Below are 25,272 nucleotides of genomic sequence, written 5' to 3'. Positions count from 1 at the left end.
ATTTTTGAAGAACAATTTTGCTGGATATAGGAGTCTTGGTTGGCAGTTTTTCTCTTTTAGTAATTTAAATATATCATCCCACTGTCTTCTAGCTTCCATGGTTTCTGCTGAGAAATCTACACCAAGTCTTATTGGGTTTCCCTTGTATGTGATGGATTGTTTTTCTCTTGCTGCTTTCAAGATCCTCTCTTTCTCTTTGACCTCTGACATTCTAATTAGTAAGTGTCTTGGAGTATGTCTATTCGGATCTATTCTCTTTGGGGTGCGCTGCACTTCTTGCTTGGATCTTTAATTTTAGGTCTTTCATAAGAGTTGGGAAATTTTCAGTGATAATTTCTTTCATTAGTTTTTCTCCTCCTTTTCCCTTCTCTTCTCCTTCTGGGACACCCACAACACATATATTTGTGCGCTTTGTATTATCATTCAATTCCCTGAGTCCCTGCTCAAATTTTTCCATTCTTTTCCCTATAGTTTCTGTTTCTTTTTGGATTTCAGATGTTCCATTCTCCAGTTCAATAATTCTAGCCTCTGTCTCTTGAAATCTACCATTGTAGGTTTCCGTTGTTTTTTTCATCTCTTCTGCTGTGTTTTTCAATCCCATAAGTTCTGTGATTTGTTTTTTCAGACTTTCCATTTCTTCTTTTTGTTGATCCCATGCCTTCTTCATGTCCTCCCTCAATTTATTGATTTGGTTTTTGAAGAGGTTTTCCATTTCTGTTCGTATATTCAGAATTAGTTGTCTCAGCTCCTGTATCTCATTTGAGCTATTGGTTTGTTCCTTTGACTGGGCCATATCTTCAATTTTCCTGGTGTGATTTGTTATTTTTTGCTGGCGTCTGGGCATTTAATCAGATTTCCCTGAGTGTGGGACCCAGCAAGTTGAAAGACTTTCCTGTGAAGTCTCTGCGCTCTATTTTTCTTATCCTGCCCAGTATGTGGTGCTTGTCTGTGTGCGGATCCCACCAGCAATAGATGTTGTGGCTCCTTTAACTTTGGAGTACTCTCACTGCTGGGTGTGTGGTGGAGACAGAGGAAAGGTTGAAGGTTGGTTTTAATGACTTCAAATTATGAAGTCCTGGGATCTGAATTCCTTGAGAGAGGGATTCCACCTGGGTTGCGTTTCACCCCTCCTGGGGAAGGTTCAGGTGGTAGAGAGCCCTGAAAGCAGCCCACCTCTGCGTTCGGGGCAGTTGCAACTTGTGTAATCCCAGCGCTGAGCCCAGAGGCAACCAAGCCTCCGTAGAAACAGCCGCAGAAGGCTCTGTTTTGCCCCCTTTCCTCTTTTTCAGTTAGCCCAATAGACGACTTCTGCCTTGATCAGTTTTACCTGAGCTGAGGGCCTATTTTTAGTAGTCAGAAGTTGTTCATTAATGCCACTATTGATGTTAGGTTGGACTCAGTCTCTACTACTGTTTGAGACTCTTTCTTTTCCCTCCGGGAAGCCGTGTATGGGGGAGGGGCACCGGGTGCCATGATTTGGGGAACCGCCTATCCAAGGCTCCCAGCCGGCCCGGGAAGCCATGTGTGTGGGAGGGGCTCAGGTCGCCGGCCGCCGCGGCTTGGGGAACCGCCTATCCAAGGCTCCCAGCCGGCCCGGGAAGCTGCATGTGTGGGAGGGGCTCCGGTCGCCGGCTGCCGCGGCTTGGGGAACCGCCGATCCGAGGCTCCCCACCGGCCCGGGAAGCCGCGCGTGTGGGAGGGGCTCCGGTCGCCGGTCCGCGGCTTGGGGAACAGCTGATCCGAGGCTCCCAGCCGGTCCGGGAAGCCGCGCGTGTGGGAGGGGCTCTTGTCGCCGGCGCCGCGGCTTGGGGAACCGCTGATCCAAGGCTCCCAGCCGGCCCGGGAAGCCGCGCGTGGGGGAGGGGCTCCGGTCACCGACCGCCACGGCTTGGGGAACCGCTGATCCGAGGCTCCCAGCCGGTCCGGGAAGCCGCGCGTGTGGGAGGGGCTCTGGTCGCCGGTGCCGCAGCTTGGGGAACCGCCGATCCGAGGCTCCCAGCCTGCCGGGGAAGCCGTGTGTGTGGGAGGGGCTCCGGTCGCCGGTCCGCGGCTTGGGGAACAGCTGATCAGAGTCTCTCAGGCGGACCGGGAAGGAGGTAGGGGGGCCGGCCGCCAGCCGCCTTGGCCCGGGGAAGCGCGCACCGCTCGGGAACCTCACCGCAGCAGAGTCTCCTAGCTGGTCAAGCTGTTTCAGACTGGGGTACACTGTGTGTCTGGTCTCTGTCGTGGCTCCGGGAGGTATTCTGTACTGTTTCTAGTTATTTAGTAGTTTTTCCAAAGTCACAAAACCGTCACTAGTAGAGGCAGGAAGGGAATCCGGGTCCAAGCCCAAGGCCCCAGCTGAACGTCAGCCTACAGCTTGCTTTTTAAATGAGTGCCCTTAAACAGAGATTTCCAACTATTAATATATGCAATTACCTTTTAAGTCACATGTATAAAAAATAGCCACAAATAAAAAAATACATTCATAGCACTACTGTGATTTATTTAGCACATTAGCCTAGACCAAACCATAATTTCTCTCAATTTCTCAGTGCATTTGAAGCAAGGCTGGGACATTTTAAGTAAAACTCTTGCTAAGTGTTTGTAATAATAAACAGAGAAGAAACCACAGAGAATACGTATGGACAGATAATTGGCCTACATAATGTATCTTGCTCTCCAAGGTCCTAGGCCCTCCATTTCTAGCACCTGGCTTTATTTATTTATTTTTTTATGTTCTGGGCATTACTCCCTTCCACGAATTCTGAGTCCCAAGGTAGGATGACCAGAGTAGTTGTGGTAGTTAGGTTTAGGTGTCACCTTGGCCAGTTGTAGGTGCCTAGTTCTGTTGCTGTGGGCAAGAGCCAATGGCATGTGAATCTCATCTGTCGCTGATTTACATCTGCAGTTGGCTAGGAGGCATGCCTGGTGCAGTGAATGATGTTTGATTTAATTGGCTGGTGCTTAAATGAGAGACTCAACACAGCACAGCCCAAGCAGCTCAGCATACCTCATCTCAGCACTCACACTCAGCCCAGGCTTTTGGAAATGCAGAAAGGAATCACTCTAGGGAAAGCTGTTGGAATCCAGACGGCCAACAGAAATTGCCCTATGCCTTCCCGTGTAAGAAAGAACCTCAGATGACAGTTAGCTGCTTTTCCTCTGAAGAACTATATGTTTTTAACTAAATAAATCCCCTTTTATTAAATGCCAATCCATCTCTGTTGTGTTGCATTCTGGCAGCTTTGGCAGATAGAACAGTAGTAATAGGGATTTTACCAGCTTCAGATCAAACTGGTTTCTTTATAGAGGATTTCTTTGGAAGCAGAGGATTTTGAGTGTTTGACCTTGGGAATTACCAACCCCCAACTGTGCATTAAGGGTTGTCATAACCACTTGCAGGATGTTTCCTCATTCCACTAGAAAACAGGCTATAGCAGATGATACTTCTGTAAAGGGCCCTCACCAGAACATCCAAGTAGATTCATACAGTAAACAGGTATTTTAAAACTCAAGTTTGAAGTTGCAGATTTATGGTAAGTTACCATTATAGTGGTAATTGAAACCATGAAAGCAGATGAGATTATCTAAGTAGAATGTATATAAAAATTAGTGCCTGGAATATAATTTGTCAATGAATATGGAATTAGTGGATGAATAGTTGACTGAATATTAACAGCTCCTCATGAGGTAATTATTTATTTTACAGATCTTGTTTCAACTTGTTCAGTGAACTAGGTGAATTCTCTCTTAATTCGTTTTAGACCAAATGAATCTAAAGCTCTTCTAATTCCTTTTTTAGAGGGAGATTTCTTTTCTTTCTTTTTTTAATTGTCACAAATTTCCTTTTATGTAAAACGAAAAAGACCCAAGAAAATGAAGAAGCATATTAAAGACTTGCTTACAAATTTGTTTTAAACTCTTTGATGGTTTTCAGTCATTTGTATGGAGAAAACCTCAGTGTTTTAGCAGGCCTCATGGAAAAATTATTTCCAAGCTTTATAATTTGAAAATATATGGAACTTTGTATTATAATCAGGAATTCTCAGGGTCTGTATGTTAACATTCTGTTATGTTGTCTTTGTTAATATATATCGTGTTAATTTGAGGTTAATGAAAAAAATTTGAATTTAGCTTTAATTTTTCTATTTTATTATTTGATTCTTTTAAGATACTTGGTTTAAATCTCTTTTAGTACTCATGGTTTTGAAATGGAATGGTTTTTAAGTTGTCTGTGACCAGTCATTACCTTATTTCATGGAAGGTTACCCATCACTTCTAAAATTTAAGAACAATTTACCAGGTCATGTGCAATTCTATATTGCATGACAATTGTTGGTGTTTGATAGATTTGGTTATTCCCTCTATATTCTAATGAGATAGGGTGCCTATATTATACCATTTTTTAGACATTTTTTTTTATTGTGAAAAATAACATATATACAAAAAAGCAATATATTTCCAAGTACTTTTTTTTGTATGCTGTATGGCGGGGGTCACATTTTGTTATTTTTCCATATGAGTATTCTGTTATTGTAGCACCATTTGTTGTATTTGTTTGTTTTGCTTATTTGTTTTTTGGGAAGTGCATGGAATGGGAATTGAACCCAGGTCTCCTGCATGGCAGGTGAGAATTCTACCACTGAACTACCCTTGTATCCACCCAAGTACATTTTAAACAAGCAGTTATACAACAGATTTTAAAGTTTGCTATGTGTTACAGTTCTACAGTTTTTCATTTTTTCTTCTAGCTGCTCCAAGACACCGGAGACCAAAAGAAATATCAATATATTGATTCAGAGGTCATGTTGATTTGTTAAATCCTATCTTTTCTATTATACTTTTCCTTCTCTCTTTTTTTGTGGAAAATAACATATACAAAAAAGCAATAAATTTCAGAGTACATTACAACAAGTAGTTGTAGAACAGATTTCGGAGTTTGATATGGGTTACAATTCCACAATTTTAGGCTTTTATTTCTAGATTCTCTAAGGTACTGGAGACTAAAAGAGATACCAGTGTACTGATTCAGCACTCATACTCATTTGTTAAACCTGGCATTCCCTGTATAACTCCACCATCACCTTTGCTCTTTCTCTCACTCTTTAGGGGTATTTGGGCTATGCCCATTCTAACTTTTTCATGTTGGAAGGGGCTGTCAATAATACACAATAGGGGAATGGAACTAGTTGATGTTCTGAGAGGCTGGCCCCTCTGCATTTCAGAACTTACGTGGTTCAGGGACCCATCTGGAGGTTCTAGGTTTCTGGAAAGTTACCTTAGTGCATAGAACCTTTGTAGAATCTTATATAGTGTCCTGGGTATTCTTTAGGATTGGCAGGAATGGTTTTGTTTGGGATTTGGCAAGTTATGATAGTAGCAATGTTTAACTGAAGCTTGTGTAAGAGTGTCCTCCAGAGTGGCCTCTTATCTCTATTTGAACTCTCATGCCACTGATACATTATTTGTTACACTTCTTTGCCCCTTTTGGTCAGGATGACATTGTTGATCCCATGGTGCCAGGGTCAGACTCATCCTTTGGGGTCATCTCCCACGCCACCAGGGAGACTTTCATTCCTGGATTTCATGTCCCACATAGGGCGGAGGGCAATGGTTTTATTTGCAGAGTTGGGCTTAGAGAGGCCACATCTGCGCAACAAAAGAGGTCCTCTGGAGGTGACTCTTAGGCATACCTATAAGTAACTTCTCTGTTGTATATAAGCTTCTGTAGTTAAAATTTAAGGATGGGAAAGCCAGAATAATTAAAAGCAGAGAAATGTGCTTGAGGTGAATCCTGGAGACTCAGATTCTTTGCTGTTTCTTAGTCTACCAGATCCAACCAGATCAAGTCATTAGCCTAGAATTTACCATCGCCTCTTAGAAAAGAAGAGATAATGAAATGTTGTGGAATCTAAGAAATATCATTATATTAAGGATTAATTGCAGTTTTGATCTCAGAGATGCTTTTAGAATTGTCCTGTTAAGTGTTATAGTATTGTAAAGAAATCATATTGGTTATTAGATTTTTGAGATCTAATTGTGTTTTCTGTTTTAAATAAATTAGCTGAAAGTAAGATGCTTGGGAGATGTGCAAACTGTGAAGAAAACGTCTTTTCTCCCCAGTATCATGTATTACATGGTACTCCTTTTCTCATAGGTAAAAATAGATATTTTTATTATTGATTAACTGTAGTCATGCCTCATTTTGGTGAATTGGTGACTGGGGTCATGTAGGGAGAGGCAGAAGCAGAGGTCAGAGAAAAGGATATTACAGAAATGTAATCAGATTGATTTGATATAGATTAATGAGTTACAGATAGCAACTTAGAAGAAGTGAATATATGTGGATCAATGCCATAAAAAAGGTTTCAGAGAGTAGAATAGCCACTAGGGTGTTTTTCTAGGCAAAAGGATCCTTAAAAAGGATTTACTATAGAGGTTTTGGGTTGACTTATGAGAAGAATCAAACCTGATCAGTCTTTAGCTTGTTCTTCAAAGGTTGATATTCTTTTTTCACCCTGCCTTCTTCCTTTCTATGTGAATAAGTAATATCTGGAGCCTGATATCAGTGAGCAGAGTAACACCATTGGATAAGGATGGATAATGAGCTGAGAAAGGTGTAATACAAAAGGAGCTATAAAAACCTTACACAGAATATCTCCTGGGGAGGTTAAATAATGTGTAAAGGCCATGGTTATAGGATTATTTTAACTGCTATTGAGTTATGTGGAAAGGCCATGGTTACAGGACCAGTTATCCTGAAATTACTGGTTTATAGGAGAAGGGCTAATAGAAAAAGTTAACCTTTTTTGAGTACCTGGCCTGCATGTTCAAACAGCCTTCCCATTTACAGATAAGAGGAGGGAGCCAGTGGTAGAGGGATTCAAATTCCAAACCAGAGCTCTATCTAGTGGTTTTCTTTTTCCCACAAAGCTGCAGAACCATTATTTTTTTTCCCTTTAGGAAAATCTTATATGGTACCCTAATATATTCTACTGATAAAACTTAAACTGGTTGAAATCAGGGTAAGAGAATCTGAATCTCAGGTGGCTCAGCTTTTTCTTTGTCTTTTCTCCACCTTTTCTTATCACCTGAAAATCTGTGGCACCTTTGTAGAACCCATTTGAAAATCATTGCATTTCACCATGCTGCTGTCCTTTCATTACTAGGTGATAGTTCAAAATTGTCAGAAAAATATACTCAGAAACCCTTTTGTTTGGTGGTGGTCTGGTAGCCATTTCATTAAAAGGATGTTAAGAGTTGACTACATAAACTTGTGCTTGTGTTTGTAATGAATGCTTTTTATCAAAAGTGCATTTTTAAGGACTCCATTGTTTTTGTTTTGAAGGTTGTGGCTTTATTGCCTGAAGACATGAGACCAAGTCCTAGTCCCTATGGTTTTCCGTGGGAATTAGTGATTTGTGCAGCTATTGTTGGATTTTTTGCTGTTTTCTTGTTTTCGTGGAGGAGTTTTCAATCGGTAAGTAACCGGCACTCTAGTAAAAGAATGTTCATTCTAAGTTTTCTGGTTGAACAAATAATATGGGTTTAATTAAACAAATTATGTGGGTTGCTCATATAAATGTACGTCTGCTAGAAACTGAGTATGGATTAAAAGGAATTTATTTAGTTGTAAAAATTTTACAGAATATCTTTGTAGAAGTGTTCTAAACCAAATCCCTACATTTATTTATTTATTTTTTTGTTTTAAAGAATATACTAAACATCTGTGAACACACCCCCTAATTTATAATCTAAAACATTGACTGCCCATTAAATTTAGGTGGTTCTCCTTCATTTTGTCCTCCTGCCTGTCTATATTAGAGGTAACCTTATTCTCAATCCTATGTTGACTATTCTTTTGCCTTTTGAATGTTTAAAAAATTTTGTCCTACCTACATATATTCCTCAAAAGTATGGTTTACAGTTTTAGTTATTTACAATTTTATTAAAAGGATATCAAACCGCATGTCATCTTTTGGAACTGTTTTTTTTTTTTCCAACCTATATTGCTAATATTCATCTGTATTTTTGGATGAAGCCGTAATTTTTTACTTTATTCTAGAGTACTGCATTGTAAGAATATAGTATAATTTATCTATTTTATGGCTTTGGGCATTTGGCTGGTTTCCAGGTTTTTCTGATGCAAACAGTGCTGCTGTACAAATTTTTGTATGTCTCCTCTTGTATATTTGTGTAAATATCTTTTGGGAGTATATTTGCATGTGAAATTACTGGTTTATAGGGTGTTTGGTGATTCTGTTTTAAAAGGTAATGCCAAAATTTTTTTTGAAATGCGTGTATCAATTTGCATTTCCACTAGCATGCATAACAGATTCTAGATAGAGATTTGATCCATATTTTCTCCAACACTACTGTTATTGGAATTCTTGATTTTTTGCCATTTGGATGGGTATAAAATGGTGTCTTACCATGGTCTTGACTGAAATTCCTGCATCACTAATGATATTGAGGATTTGTTAATAAATTTACTGGCCGTATGTATTTGTTTTTCTCTGAAATCTTTATCTATTTGTCCATTTTCCTTTTGCATTGTTTGTTCTTTTCTTATTTATTTTTAGAAGTTCTTTGTATATTCTTGATGCTGTGTTTGTTGATTATGGGTATTGCAAATATACCTCTGAAATATCTTTTTATTTTTGCTTGAAGTGTTTTCTCATGAACAGAAATTCTTAAAGGTTTGCTTTTAACATTGAAGTCCTTAATCCACCTGAAATTAATTTTTTTTGTCTGGATCAGGTATAGCTCCAGTATAATATTTTTCCAGTGGTATACCCATTTTTCCATTTATTCAATAGTCCCTCCTTTCACTGTATGACCTACCATACCATATTAGGTTTCCACATACATTTGGATCTTTTTTGTCCTCTTTATTCTAATTCATTGATTATTGTTGGAAGTATGTACGTGTTTATTTTTTTATCTGCATCCATCAGGTCAAGCTTGCTAATTGACTAATTGTGTTGTTCAAATGTTATATTTTATTTTTTTGTTGCTTTGATCTATTAAGAATGAAGAAAAGTAGACTGAATTCCATTGTGATGATGGAATTTTTATCAATTTCTTCTTGTTCAGTCAATTCTCGCTTTATATATTTAAAGATATTTTGTTAGGTGCATCCGTGTTTAGAATTGCTCTTTCTTCTTGGTGAATTGAACCTTTTATCAATATCTTATGACCCTCTCAAACTCTAATATCCTTTTGTCTTAAGACATCTTTTATCAGCTATACCAACTTTCCTTTGAGTGGTATTTGATGTCTTTTTCCATCTTTATGCTTTCAGCCTTTTCATGGCTTTCTACTTAATGAAATTAAGTAATTTTTTTTACATCTAATCTGACAATCTGATTTTGAAATCTTGAGTTTAATTTATCTGCATATATTGTAATTGTTGTATTTGGACTAGTTTCTTACAGCTTAGTTTATTAACTTGTTCCACTTTTTATATTGTTCTTTTGAATTCTTTTTAAATTGATAAGTAAATCTCTCTGCTAAGAAGATGAGAATTTTAGCACAGTCTCACGTCCTTTAACTTTTCTCCTTTTACTTTGCAATTCATATCATGTTATAATTTAGAATTATAGTTTTGGATTATTAAAGATATATATCTTTTTCTTTGCTTTGCTCCTTTCTCTACCACTCCTCCCCACTCCTCAAGATAGTAACTTGTAATACCAAGGTATTTGATCACCTTTAATTGACATATCTCTCTTGCAGTGTTTCCTGGATTTAATTCTTCTTCCAGTGTGGGTTTTTGTGTGGCAACCCTTCTGAGACTTTTCTTTGAAAGCTTGAGGATATTTAAATTAAGTCCTCACACTGGAATAGTAATTTGTCTAGCTGTTAGCATTCTAGGTCCAATGTTCTAGCTTACTGATATTTTAAAAACATTACTCCCTCATCTTTTTGCATCGAATGTTATTATTGAAAAGTCTACTGTTACTATGATTTTTCTTCATTTGCAAGTGATCTATTCTGTCTAGAATCTTAGAACTTTCTAATGTAATATTCTTATTTCAATATAATGTGTCTAGGTATGAATTTTTTTTTCATTTTTGGATTTTTTTCTTTAGATTCTCTGGACTTTTTTAAAAATTGTTTTTATTAGAGATTGTTTTATGCAATCATGCATAAAATTCAGGATTACCAGATACCACCCTGTTCCTGACACCTTTCGTTGGTGTAGAACATTTGTTACAATTGATGATAGCACTTTTTTGTAATTGTACTATTTTTTTTTACAGTATTTACTTTTGTTAGTTAATGAAAGATTATTAAAAATGTACTATAAACTATCATCTGTAGTTTACATTAGGTGTATCTTTTTTCCATTTGCCACTCTATTATAAACATTTTGTATTCCTGTCGTACATTTGTTATAATTCATGAAAAAACATTCTTACACTTGTGCTCTTAACTCTAGTCAGCCATGTACGATTGGGTTCACTGTGTTATACAGTCCTATGTGATATCTTTTAAGTTTTATTCTAGTAACATATACAACCTATAGTTTCTGTAGAATCTTTTAATATGAGGACTTTCATATATATATTAATTCTAGAAAATTTCTTCTCCGTTTAAACGTTTTTTCTTTCTCTGGGACAGCTGCTTTATAGATGTTGGCCCTTCTACTTTTGACCTCCTTGTCTCTTAAGTTTTAGTTTTCAAATTCTTTATGCTTTCCTGTTAGCTTTTAACAGAGTTTCTCAATCTTATGTTTCAATGTACTAATTTATCTTTTATATCTATACTACTATTCTTTGTCTTAAAAATTTTCCCATTTAATTTTTATCTATCGTTTCTGTAGCTGATATAAGTCACCTTAAAAATGCCAGGGTCGGGCGGGCCACGGTGGCTCAGCAGGCAAGAATGCTTGCCTGCCATGCCAGAGGACCTGGGTTCGATTCCCGGTGCCTGCCCATGTAAAAAAAGAAATGCCAGGGTCTTTTCTACTTAATACTTGCTTATATTTACATTACCTCAGTCCCAAGATTGATCTTACTAATATAATTTTTCCTTTATTATTTGAGACAGAGAGAGATGAAGAAGATTTAGTTTATAGTTTCTTTATAGTCAGTTCAGATCCATGGCTCTATGTTAATATTTCTCAAGTAATGTTATTTTGGATATTAAAAGGGATGTTAATAGAGACTTTCTGAGCTAGTTTGTTTTAGGATGGTAAATGTTGGGGAAACAATGGGTTAAATGAAATTAATCAGGTATCTTTTTGGCAGATTTATTTCGGAGCCTTAAATGCTCATGTGGAATGTGAATCTTCAATAGGGAGATTTTAATATTTAGCATTTTTCTCATTGGAAATGAACACTTTCAGCTATCTTTAAGTTAGCAATAGAAGTTAAATGAATTGGATTTACTTACTTGAATGTACATTGTTTTAATGTAATTTTTGTTAAATTTGTTTTAGATTAGAAGCCGGCTCTATGTGGGTAAGCTCTTTTTTCTCTTTTAGATATCATTGTTGTTGTTTATAATTTTAAAACTTAAAATAATTAACACATGATAATATTGACTTTCTTTTTAGGAAGAGAGAAAAAGCTTGCTGTAGAACTTTCTGCACTAATTGAAGAAAAATGTAAACTACTTGAAAAAATTAGTCTTGTTCAGAAGGAGGTAAGGCATTTTTGTTTTTTTGTTTTGTTTTGTTTTAGAGCAAGTAGTTAAGAAATTTATTAAGTGCACATGCAGGAGCATGTGGGCACTCTCACAAGTAAAGAAATATGGAGAGGCAGTAGGCAATACAGGGTCATTTGCTTTTATAGATTAGCTTTACTTATTCCCCTTCCCCTTTCCTTGTTTAGGGTTCTTTCTCCTACCCTCCCTTCTCCCCAGTGCATTTGCGTGGGTCTGTTTGTTTAACCCTTTCCTGTAGATTACTCTTTTAGGTGGGGGGTCATTTATTTCTGCCTCCCTCTTAACTGAAGATGACTTCAGGCGGCAGTTGTTTGGCTTTAGATGAATCTGCTGCCCCCGGGTGTTTCCTGTAGGTGGGTAACCCCCTGGCAGCGTGTGTGTGCCAGACACAGCACATGCATTATTGATGAACCATCCTTGTTCAAGGGCTCCTTCACAGTTTTCTCTCCCTTCTCTCACTGTTCTAGCCTGCTTCAACTACCCCTCAGAGTACTTGTCCTTCAATCTTAAGGGGTATTTAGGGATGAAGGTCTGTCTCTGTTGGTACTTCTGGCTTGTCAGGGGGGTGTAGGCCTTGCCTGATGGGGCATAGAACTTTCTCATTTAAGTTGACAGGGGAGGTTGGAATGGCTGAAAATCCTCGCATTAGTATTGGTTTGGTGTGAAAGCTTTTAAATCTGAAAGAAGTAAACTTGGTGAGAAGCTTAAAAATGCAAAGGCCGATGAATAGCAAAGGAGAATAGAAGTGAGCTTGGCTTAGGAGACGCATTAGCCAAGTGAGACTGGGGAAGAAGGAAAGAAGTGATTTTCTTTCAGGTCTGAGTGTTTCTAGTTAGGAGGTCCATTCCTACTCAACTGGGGAAGAAGAGGGCCAAGTTATAAGGTGCAGGAATGCGGCTTAGAAGAGGCTCAGTTGATTGGGCTGCAGCTTTGGGTGCCTTGTTGGCCTGGTTATTCCCTTGAGGTATGCTAGTGTTATTTTTCTGATGGCCAGGGCAATGAATTACCACAACCTTTCTTGGTAAGAGCGTGGCATTTAAGAAATTGAGTATTTCTTGTTGGTGTTAGGAGAAAGCTTCCCTCTTTGGGAGAAAGCTTCCCTGTTTGGGAGAAAGTGTCCCTCTTTCTACACTGTAGCATGACCATACAGGACTAAGAAGGCATGGCCTTTTCCCTTTTTCTAGTTCTAGAGCTCAGGTGAGACAATTAGTTTTGCTTTCTGAGCTAAAGTTCCTGGGGGTAGGGCTTTGGCTTTAAATTAAATTGGGAGGGCGGGCCACGAGGGCTCAGCAAGCAGAATTCTCACCTGCCATGCTGGAGAACTGGATTCATTTCCTGGTGCCTGCTCATGTGAAAAAAAAAGTCTTCTTTGTTTAAGGGAATAGAATGAATTACCCAGGTGGGGAAGTTTTAATAATTTTATGGGCTTTTTTTTTTAGTTTAAGAGACTTTGCAAATATATACTATTTATTTATTATTGCTGGAAATACTTTGGCTTTTCTTTTTTTTGTCTTATGCAGAAGTTAAAGTTTTAGAATATAAACAATATTATGTTATCTTAGTTCTACCTAGAGTAGCATCATTTGCATGTTGCTGTATGGAGTAGTGCTGACTTTTAGAGTTAGATAATGTTACTTTGAGTTTTGAGAGTTATATAGATACTTAAAGTTTTAGGGAAGTACTAGCAAAGCTTTTTAGAATTTAGAAATAACTGTTAAAGCTTAGGAGTAAATGTGATTGCTGTAGGAGCTTACATTTTAAGCTTTAATTTTTTATAAGCATTTTAAATGAATTTTTTTAGAAATAAAAACATTTGACAGTAGTTTTATATTAGGGTTATTAACTACAAACTATAGCAGAAGTTTTGCCCTATTTTACTTTTACATATTTACCAGGGTTATGTTAATTAACAGGTAGAACATAATTTGTATACTTGCCTTGCTTCTTGTCTGAAGTTCTTGTTGAAGATGAAGTTCTGGCTTATAGCTGACCACCTGTACTTTTAGAGAAGCTTTAGAATAAAGTAGTGTAATTGACAAGTGTTCTAGTTTGCTGGCTGCCAGAATGCAACACACCAGAGATGGATTGGCTTTTAATAAAAGGGGATTTATTTTGTTAGTTCTTCAGAGAAGAGAAAAGGCAGCTAACTTTCCACTGAGGTACTTTCTTACGTGGGAAGGCACAGGGTGTTCTCTGCTGGCCTTCTCTCCAGGCCTCTGGATTCCAGCAACTTTCCCTAGGGTGATTTCTTTCTGCATCTCCAAAGGCCTGGGCTGAGCTGCAAGTGCTGAGATGAAGTATGCTGAGCTGCTTGTACTGTGCTTTGTTGGGCTCTCTCATTTAAGCACCAGCCAATTAAGTCAAATGTCATTCATTGCAGCAGACACGCCTCCTAGTCAACTGCAGATGCAATTAGCAACAGATGAGCTTCACATACCATTGGCTCATGTCTGCAGCAACAACACTAGGTGACTTCACCTGGCCAAGTTGACAGCTGAATCTAACTACCACAACAAGCAAATTTGGTTGTGATACAGAAATGTATTAAGATATGACATGGACAGTGAGAACATTGTTAAGTCCTTAGAAATATTATACAATTTTTAAATATATGAATAAGATTTTACTCATGCAAATTTAGCTCACAGAAGGTTAGAAAAATTTTAAATTATTTTACTATTTGGTAAGGTGTTTTTGAAAATGTTAGCATTTGTGTTGGAGTCACAGGATTTATACTTCTCAATTTCTTGCCGTTGGTACTTCTAAAGTTAAGATTACTTTGTTTGCAGATTATGAGAGCTCACTTGCTTCTCACTTTCAACACTTAATATTTTCAATGTTATTAATATTAACGTTTGGGGTAGGTACATAATGGTGTCTCATTGTGCTTTCAATTTGCATTTCCTTGACTAATGAAATTGAGGACCTTTTTATGTATTGGCTATTAGAATATCCTTTTTCTGAAGTTGCCTGTTAGTCTTTTTCATATTTTTTAAGGCACTGTTTTGATATGTCGGGTTTTTACCCCTGTATTTTGAATATGAATCTCCTGTTAGATGCCTGTATTGCAAATATATTCTTCCACTCTGGCTTGTTTTATTCTTTTTCTATTTTTTTGCATGGGCAGGTATTGGGAAACGTGTGGCTTGCTTTTTTTTTTTTTTTTACCTCAAATTGTGTTTTTGTGTAAGCAGACGTTTTTAATTTTGACATAGTCCAATTCGTTTATCTTTTCTTTATGATGAGTGCTTTTTATTTTCTATTTAAGACATTTTTGCCTACCCAAGGATATAAAGATATCCTTCTTTATTATCTTTTAGAAATTCTTGTTGTTTTACTTTTCTTGTTTAGTATGTAATCCATGTTAAATTTTTTTTTGATTTATTTTTTATTTATGATACAGGACCACATACAAACACAAGCATTATCATGTGATCATTCCATTCTTGTTATATAATCAATAACTTACAATGTCATCACATAGTTGTATATTCATCATTATGATCATTCTTAGAACATCTGCCTCAATTCAGAAAAAGCAATAAAAAGAAAACAGAAAAAATTCATACATACCATACCCCTTACCCCTCCCCTTCACCGATCACCAGCATTTCAATCTACTAAATTTATTATAACATTTGTTCCCCCATTATTTATTTATTTTTAATCCATATGTTTTACTTGTCCATCGATAAGGTAGACAAAAGGAGCATCAGACACAAGGCTGTCACAACCACACAGTCACACTGTGACAGCTATATCATCATACAATTATCTTCAAGAAACATGGCCACCAGAGCACAGCTCTACATTTTCAGACAATTCCCTCCAGCCTCTCCATTATGCCTTAACTAAACAGGTGATAGCTGTTTAATGTGTAAAAATAACCTCCAGCATTACCTCTCGACTCTGTTTGGAATCTGTCAGCCACTGACACTTTATTTTGTCTCAATTTGCTCTTTCCCCTTTTGGTCGAGAAGATTTTCTCAATCCCTTGATGTTGAGTTTCAGCTCATTCTAGGATTTCTGTCCCATTTTGACAGGAAGGTCTGCACCCCTGGGAGTCATGTTGCATGTAGAGAGGGGGAGCGCAGTGAGTTTACTTGTCGTATTGGCTGAGAGAGAGGCCACATCTAAGCAACAGAAGAGGTTTTCTTGGGGATCACTCTTAGGCCTAATTTTAAGTAGGCTTAGCCTATCCTTTGTGGGATTAAATTTCATTTGAACACACCCCAAGATTGGAGGCTTGGCCTATTGCTTTGGCTGTCCCCAGTGCCTGTGAGAATATCAAGAATTCTCCACTTGGAAAAGTTCAATTTTCCCCCTTTCTCACAATTCCCCCTAGGGGACTCTGCAAATTCTTCCCTGTTCACTGTTCAAATCACTCTGGGATTTATCTGGGCGTCACTCTGGACAAATCTACAAAATCTCATGACCTACCCAAGGTTCCAAGTACTGGTGTTCGATTAAGCTGTCCACATAGGTTATATTAGGAAATGCACTAGTCAAAATATAAATTTTGTACCAAATAAACATTTTTTGCTTGTCTCACACATATGTTAAAGTTTTAAAATATTAATTACCATTTACTTTCAACACCCTGCATTATTGACATTGCTTTGTTCTTCCTCATGCAGAAACATTTTTAAATTTGTACTATCATTATACACTCTAGGCATTCCAAAATTATACCATCTCAGTCTTTATTGTCTGTCTTTCCTCCTGATTTCATTTGTGTCCCCTGTGCCTCCTCCCTCTGTCATTCTCACATTTAGCTTCATTCAGTGTTCTAACATTATTGTATTACAGTTAGGTTGTATTGTGCTATCCATTTCTGAATTTTTACAATCAGTCCTGTTGCACAATCTGTATCCCTTCAGTTCTGATTACCCAATATCTACCCTGTTTCTGTCTCCTGATGGTCTCTGTTACCAACTGAAATCTCCAAGTTCATTCACTAATGTGAGTTCATATCAGTGAGACCATACAGTATTTGTCCTTTTGTTTCTGGCTAATCTCACTCAGCATAATGTCCTTAAGGTCCATCCATGTTGTTACATGCTTCATAACTTTATTCTGTCTCACAGTTGCATAATGTTCCATCGTATGTATATACCACAGCTTGCTTAGCCACTTGTCTGTTGATGGACATTTTGGCTGTTTCCATCTCTTGGCAATTTGTAAATAATGCTGCTATAAACATTGGTGTACAAATGTCCATTTGTGTTCCTGCCCTCATGTTCTCTGAGTAGATACCTAGCAATGGTATTGCCAGATCATATGGCAGTTCTATACTTAGCTTCCTGAGGAACCACCACACTGCCTTCCACAGCAGTTGCACTATTTGACCTTCCCACCAACAGTGAATAAATGTGCCTCTTTCTCCGCATTCTCTCCAGCACTTGTAATTTTCTGTTTTATTGATAATGGCCATTCTGGTGGGTGTGAGATGATATCTCATTGTGGTTTTGATTTGCATTTCCCTAATAGCCAGGGAAGTTGAGCATCTTTTCATGTGCCTTTTGGCCATTTGTATTTCCTCTTCTGAGAAGTGTCCATGTCTTTTGCCGATTTTGTAATTGAGTTGTCTATCTTTTTGTTGTTGAGTTGAACAATCTCTTTATATGTTCTGGTTACTAGACCTTTATCTGATACATCATTTCCAAATATTGTCTCCCATTGTGTAGGCTTTCTTTTTACTTTCTTGATGAAGATCTTTGATGCACAGAAGTATTTAATTTTGAGAAGTTCCCATTGTTTATTTCTTTCTTCAATGCTTGTTCTTTGGGTGTAAGGTCTAGGAAGCTGCCTCCTATTATAAGATTGATAAAATATTTCCCTGCATTTTCTTCTAACAGTTTTATGGTCTTAGAGCTAATGTTTAGGTCTTTGATCCATTTTGAGTTAATTTTTGTATAGGGTGTGAGATATGGATCCTCTTTCATTCTTTTGCATGTGGATATCTAGTTTTCTAGGTACCATTTATTGAAGAGACTGTTCTGTCGCAGGTTAGTTGGCTTGACTGCCTTATCAAATATCAATTGACCATAGATGAGAGGGTCTATATCTGAACACTCTGTTCAATTCCATTGGTCAGTATATGTATCCTTATGCCAGGGCCATGCTGTTTTGACCACTGTAGCTCATTAATACACCTTAAAGTCAGTAGCGTGAGGCCTCCAACTTCATTTTTCTATCTCAGGATACTTTTAGCTATTCGGGGTACCCTGCCCTTCCAGATAAATTTGGTTATTGGTTTTTCTGTTTCTGAAAAGTAAGCTTTTGGGATTTTAATTGGTATTGCATTGAATCTGTAAATCAATTTAGGTAGAATTGACATCTGAACTGTATTTAGTCTTCCAATCCATGAACATGGTATGCGCTTCCATTTATTTAGGTCTTCTGGGATTTCTTTTGACAATTTCTTGTAGTTTTCTTTCTATAGGTCTTTTGTCTCTTTAGTTAAATTCGTTCCTAAACATTTTATTCTTTTGGTTGCAATTGTAAATGGAATTTTTTTCTTGATTTCCCCCTCAGATTGTTCATTACTAATGTATAGAAACATTACAGATTTTTGAGTGTTGATCTTGTAACCTGCCACTTTGCTGTACTCATTTGTTAGCTCTAGTAGTTTTGCTGTGGATTTTTCAGGGTTTTCGACATTTAGTATCATATCATCTGCAAACAATGAGAGTTTTATTTCTTCCTTTCCAGTTTTGATGCCTTTTATTTCTTTTTCTTGTCTATTTGCTCTGGCTAGAACTTCCAACACAATGTTGAATAACAGTGGTGATAGTGGACATTCTTGTCTTGTTCCTGATCTTAGGGGGAAAGTTTTCAGTTTTTCCCCATTGAGGATGTTGTTAGCTGTGGGTTTTTCATATATTCCCTTTATCATGTTGAGGAAGTTCCCTTCTATTCCTATCGTTTGAAGTGTTTTCAACAAGAAAATATGTTGAATTTTGTCAGATGCCTTTTCTGCATCAATTGAGATGATCCTGTGGTTTTTGTGGTTTCATTTGTTGATATGGTGTATTACGTTAATTGATTTTCTTATGTTGAACCATCCTTGCATACCTGGGATGAATCCTACTTGGTCATGGTGTATAATTTTTTTAAGGTGCTGCTGGATTTGATTTGCTAGAATTTTGTTGAGGATTTTTGCATCTATATTCATTAGAGAAATTGTTCTGCAGTTTTCTTTTCTTGTAATGTCTTTGTCTGGTTTTGATATGACGGTGTTGTTAGCTTCATAGAATGAGTTAGGTAGCTTTCGCTCCTCAATTTTTTGAAGAGTTTAAGCAGGATAGGTACTAATTCTTCCTGGAATGTTTTGTAGAATTCGCATGTGAAGCCATCTGGTCCTGGACTTTTCTTTTTGGGGAGCTTCTTAATGACTGATTCAGTTTCTTTACTTGTGATTGGTTTGTTGAGTTCGACTATTTCTTCTCGAGTCAATGTTGGTTGTTCGTGCCTTTCTAGGAAGTTGTCCATTTCATCTACATTGCCGTATTTATTAGCATAAAGTTTTCATAGTATCTTCTTCTCATTACTTCCCTTATTTCTGTGGGGTCAGTGGTTGTGTCTCCTCTTTCAGTTCTGATTTTATTTATTTGCATCATCTCTCTCCTTCTTTTTGTCAGCCTCACTAAGGGTCCATCAATCTTATTGATTTTCTCATAGAACCAACTTCTGGGTTTGCTGATTTTCTCAATTGTTTTCATGTTCTCGATTTCATTTATTTCTGCACTAATCTTCATTATTTCTTCCTTTTGCTTTCTTTGGGGTTAATTTGCTGTTCTTTCTCTAGTTCTTCCAAGTGGACAGTTAATTCTTTGATTTTTGCTCTTTCTTCTTTTTTGATATAGGCATTTAGGGCAATAAATTTCCCTCTTAGGACTGCCTTGCTGCATACCATGAATTTTGATATGTTGTGTTTTCATTTTCATTTGCCTCGAGATACTGATTTCTCTTGTAATTTCTTCTTTTACCCACTTAAGAATGTTTTGTTGAGCCTCCATATATTTGTGAACTTTCTGGCACTCTGTGTATTACTCATTTCCAGCTTTATTCCTTTATGATCTGAGAAAATGTTTTGTATGATTTCTATCTTTATAAATATATTGAGACTTGCTTTGTGACCCAGCATATGATCTATCTTTGAGAATGACCTGTGAGCACTTGAGATAAAGGTGTATCCTGCTGTTGTGGGGTGTAATGTTCTATAAATGCCTGTTAAGTCTAACTCATTTATTGTATTATTCAAATTCTGTTTCTTTATTGATCCTTTGTCTAGATGATCTGTTGATTGATAAGAGTGGGGAATTGAAGTCTCCAACTATTATGGTAGATGTATCAATTTCTCTTTTCAGTGTTTGCCTCATGTATTTTGAAGCATTCTGGTCTGGGCATAAATATTTATGATTGTTATGTTTTCTTGTTGAATTGTTCCATTTATTAATACATAGTGTCCTTTTTTGTCTCTTTTAACTGTTTTACATTTGAAATTTAATTTGTTGCATGTTATATAGTACTCCTGCTCTTTTCTGATTGTTATTTGCATGGAATATCTTTTCCCAACCTTTCACTTTCAACCTATGTTTGTCCTTGGGTCTAAGATGCATTTCCTGTAGACAGCGTGAAATAGATGGGTCCTGTTTTTTAATCCATTCTGCCAGTCTATGTCTTTTGATTGGGGAGTTTAATCCATTAATGTTTAGTGTTATTACTGTATGGGCAGTACTTTCTTCTACCATTTTGCCTTTTGTATTTTATATGTCATATCTAATTTTCTTTCTTTTTACCTTTACTGATAGTCTTCATTTCTGTACTCTTCTCCACACCTCTCTCTCCTGTCTTTTCCTATCTGTCTCTAGTGCTCCCTTTAGTATTTCTTGCAGAGCTGGTCTCTTGGTCACATATTCTCTCACTGAAGTTTTGCCTGTAAATATTTTAATTTCCTCCTCATTTTTGAAGGACAGTTTTGCTGGATATAGAATTCTTGGTTGGCAGTTTTTCTCTTTTAGTATGTTAAGTATATCAACCAACTGTCTTCTCACCTCCATGGTTTTGCTGAGAATTTTACGCATAGTCTTATTGGGCTTCCCTTGTACGTGATGGATTGTTTTTCTCTTGCTGCTTTCAAGATTCTCTCTTTCTCTTTGACATCTGACATTCTGATTAGTAAGTGTCTTGGAGTACGTCTATTTGGATCTATTCTCTTTGGGGTATGCTATTGTTTGGGTCTTTAATTTGAAGTCTTTCCTAAGAGTTGGGAAATTTTCAATCATAATTTCTTCCATAAGTTTTTCTCCTCCTTTTCCCTTTTCTTCTTCTTCTGGGACAACCACAACATGTATATTCGTGTGCTTCATGTTGTCATTTAGTTCTCTGAGTCCCTGCTCATATTTTTCCATTATTTTCCCTGTATTTTCTTTTTCTTGTCAGATTTCAGATGATCCGTCCTCCAGTTCACTAATCCTATCTTCTGCCTCTTGTAATCTGCCGTTGTAGATTTCCATTGTTTTTTCATCTCTTCTCCTGTGCCTTTCATTCCCATAAGTTCTGTGATTTGTTTTTTCAGACTTTCAATTTCTTCTTTTTGTTCATTCCTTGCCTTCTTTATATCCTCCTTCAATTCATTGATTTGATATTTGATGAGGTTTTCCATGTCTCTTCAAACATTCTGAATTAGTTGTTTCAGCTCCTGTATCATATTTGAATTGTTGGTTCGTTCCTTTGACTGGGCCATTTGTTCAATTTTCCAAATATGATTTGTTATTTTTTGCTGGTGTCTAGGCATTTAATTACCTTAGTTTATTCTGTAGATTGTTTTTACTTTTTTTTCCCTAGGATTTTTTCCATGTACATTTTAAATCAATTAATTTATGCACACATTCACTCATACAGAAACAGCCTGTTATGATTTTGATTGAGGTTGCATTGAACATATAGATGAATTTGGAGAGAATTGACAGTTTTTAGGATATGGTTTTTATCACTGGATTGTGGTATATCCTTCTATTTATATATTTTAAAAGTCCGTGGTGTTTTTTTACTGTTTCATGTTGAGGTCTTATACATATTTTCCTACTTTCAATCCTACTTGGTGGTTATTGAAACTTAAGGTGGTGAAGATTTTTTTTTTTTAACAGCTTTCCTGAAATAAAAGTCTTCTAAGTCTTCTGGTTCATGAACATAGGATATCTTTCCATTAATTTTGGTCTTCTTTAATTTCTTTCAGTGTTTTATAATTTTCAGAATATAAGTTTTTCACTTCTTTTGCTAAATTTATGGCTAACTATTTTATTATTTTTGATGCTATGGCAAATAGAATAATTTTAAAATTTAATTTTTAATTTTTAATTAATAATTCTCTTGTTATTTTAAAACATTTATGGGTTACCTTTTTGGTTCTGATATTTGAAGTTTGTTCTCTCTCTTTTTATACTGTGATGACTCTTTACAGTAGCTTATTAATTTTTTTAATGTTTTCAAAGAACCGTTTCTTTTGCTTAGTTGATTTTTTTTATTTTGTTTGATTTCTGTTTATTTTTTTCCTTCTTTCATGTTTCTTTGTCTTATTTGCTCTTCTTTTTCTTACCTCTTTGATAGATACATAAATCTTTGTGCTTTTAGCTTTTTATAATGTCTGCATTAAAGGTAAAATTTTCTCTTAAGCCTAGTTTGCATTGCATCTCAGCAGTGCAATTTGCACAATTTTGATATGTAACATTTTCCTCATCATTTAGTTTAAAATATTGTTAAATTTTTATTGTGACAACTTTTTGAACCATTGGTTATTTGTAAGAGTATTTCTTAATTTCCAGATACGTGGGATTTTCCCATACTTTCTTTGTTAATAATTTCTAGTTCAATTCTTCTACTTAATTCTACTTTATCCAGAGAATATACTTTGTAATGTTTTCATTCCTTAATGTTTGTTGAGAATTTATAGCTTGGCATAAGGTCAGTTTTGGGTAATGTTCCATATGCGTTGAAAATAATATAGTTCAGATGTTGATGGAAAGCAGTACGCGCGTGCGTGCACACACACACACATATGTAAACATACAAAAATATGTACATATCAGGGGTGCATGGGTAGTTCAGTGGTAAAATTTTCACCTGCCGTGCAAGAGACTTGGGTTCAATTCCTGGTCCATGCACTACCCCCCCCCCCCCCCCAAGAAAAAATTCAAGAAATGGTCCTACAAAAATGGGATACCCACAGAGAAAAAGAATAAAATGTAACCCTCACCATATTCAGTATACAAAATATATATCTATATATTCACATATCATCTTGCACCAATACTACACTGTTTTATTTATTTTGTTAGATTTTTAGTAATAATGCTCTATTAATTCCTGAGAGAAGTGTGATAAACTTTCCCACTGTGATTGTGAACTTGTTTTGTTTGTTTTCTTTTTTGTCAGTTTTATGTATATTGAGGCTGTGTTATTATTAAATGTCAGAGATTTAGAATTGTTCTATCTTCCTAGTGGGTTGACCCTTTTTTTCCATAATGAAAAGTCCCTTTTTATCTCTAGTAACTTTTTTTTACTTTGTCCAGCTTTCATTTGGTAAGTATTTGCATGGTAGAGTTTTTCCCATCATTTTACTTTCAACCTTGTTGTATACTTATGTTTAAGCCATTTCTCTTGGAAATAACATGGTTGAGATTTCTTTCTTTATTCAGTCTTACTATGTAGTTGGACTATTTAGTTCGCTTGCATTTGGTGTCATTAAAATGAGGGTTTACTGTTACCTTCTCACAGACAGCTAGGTTGAGGATGTTAGAAACCTTAGATTACCTTAATCTAATCACAGATTGAGATGGTTGGAAGTTGGGCCTCAGGTCAAAGAATTCGTCTGATTCTGGTTTAGACTTTATCATAAGGTGACCAGTTGGGTCTCTTTTAGTTTCCTATTGCTTTTGTAATAAATTATCACTAGTATAGGGGCTTAAAACATACGTTTTTACTTGAGGTCACAATTCTGAAATCAATTTTTTGGGCTAAAACTAAGGTATCAGCAGGGCTATTTCCTTATTTATGGAGGTTCCATGCCAGACTCTGTTCCTTGTCTCTTTTAGCTTCTAGAACTTGCCAACCTTCCTTGGCTCATAGCTGCATCATTTCAATCTCTGCTTCTGTGCTCTTATCACGTTCTCTCCTGACTTTGGTCCTCCTGCCTCCCTGTTATAAGGACATTTGTGGTTACATTTTGGCTCAGCTGGATAATCCAGGGTATTTTCTCCATCTCAAGATCTTTGATTTAATCACACCTGCAAATTCCAGGAATTAGGATGTTCACGTTTTTGGGGACTATTTATTCAGCTTACCACAGGGACCCAGCCTAAAACCCAGGCTACATGACTCATCCTATTTGGCAATCCCTTTACTCCAATTTTTTTCTTAGTTCCCAAGCCTTCTGAAAGCTCTTCTCAGTTTCTCAGCCAACAGCCTTTACTTTTAGGTGGGAAAAGAAACATCAAATGCTGGATTTGGCTTTTTGGGAATTCTCCCTTCTCCCACAAATTCTTACTGTTTTGTTAGGTGCCTGAGACTTTCAGATTTTTTTTTTTATATTTTTGTCCTACTTTTCTTCTCAGTTTCAGCAGGAAGGTTGATCCAAAATAAACTTGTTTTATATTTAATCAGTTATGTTTGAAGCACTGTAAGTGCATTTTGCTAAATTTTATAGCATTATATGTTTCATTGTACTTATTTTGCATTTGTTGATGGTTATAATATTTTTAAAAGATTTTAAATTTCCTACTTGCCTATGTGTTGTACAGTTTGAATTAGTATTGAAAAATTGTGATTGCAGGTTACTATAACCTTCTCTTTAATGCATAGGCTTATAGAAGAAGTTTACATGTTAGAGGGGATAATAGACATTAAAATTTAAATAAGAGTATACTCTAAGTAAAACTTTGGATAATCCTTAGTATAACCTTGCCATTAAAATTTTCACCCCCTTTTAAGCAAAGAATACTGAGTTATATAGTTCTTGTGTTTTCTGAGAGGCAGATCTTGGGCAACTTTTTTAGTCTAAAGGAAGAAATTCTGCATTTGTTGTCTGTGCTTGTAGGATGTGATGTATTAGCTTCCCTGGCTTTGTCTGTGGCTCGATTTGAAGAACTCAGGGATATGCCTTAGAACTGATGAGTAAACGGAATAAATTTAACGTACATGTGGAAGTGGATTCTGTTTGCTTCTTAGGCATCTATCCAGATAAAATTTGAGATACAATTTGTAGAGTTTTTACCCAGTGTTGCTTTGTTTCAGTACGAAGGCTTAGAGTCATCTTTAAAGGAGGCCAGCTTTGAGAAGGAGTCAACAGAAGCACAAAGTTTGGAGGTAAAAACAATGGTATAAACTTAAAAAAGTTGGGGAAAAGATTCTTACCAAGTAGCAAACTTTAAAAATATTGTATATATCTTTTCAACACTAAATATTTCGAAGTAAATGTGAAAGAGCATCTCTGGATGTTAAAACTTAAAGGAAAATGTTAAATATAGGAAATAGAACATTAGTTGATAGTAGAAAATATTTACATTGAGTTCAGTTGGAGTCTATAGCTGTATACAAACTCTTCATTCTTTATTC

The 25,272-nt window shown here is 36.4% G+C and overlaps 1 protein-coding gene across 8 annotated transcripts in view; it reads left to right on the top strand.

The window, feature by feature from the left end:
* Positions 1–25,272, top strand: part of MIA2 (MIA SH3 domain ER export factor 2) — a 207,927-nt gene that overhangs the window by 93,975 nt on the left and 88,680 nt on the right. For 4 of the 8 annotated variants that reach the window (XM_077126878.1, XM_077126881.1, XM_077126882.1 and 1 more), the window contains 4 exons: positions 7,331–7,462; positions 11,429–11,450; positions 11,546–11,634; positions 24,952–25,023. In XM_077126878.1, coding sequence (XP_076982993.1) covers positions 7,331–7,462; positions 11,429–11,450; positions 11,546–11,634; positions 24,952–25,023 — 315 coding nt within the window. Of the gene's footprint in view, positions 1–6,046; positions 6,140–7,330; positions 7,463–11,428; positions 11,451–11,545; positions 11,635–24,951; positions 25,024–25,272 lie in introns of those variants that run through there. The other 4 variants (XM_077126883.1, XR_013162180.1, XM_077126879.1 and 1 more) reach the window with 4 other exon arrangements.

This window comes from Tamandua tetradactyla, chromosome 14 (genome assembly GCF_023851605.1).
Source record: "Tamandua tetradactyla isolate mTamTet1 chromosome 14, mTamTet1.pri, whole genome shotgun sequence".
In the NCBI taxonomy this organism is placed as follows: Eukaryota; Metazoa; Chordata; class Mammalia; order Pilosa; family Myrmecophagidae; genus Tamandua; species Tamandua tetradactyla.
This window is presented reverse-complemented; position numbering and strand designations above follow the sequence as displayed.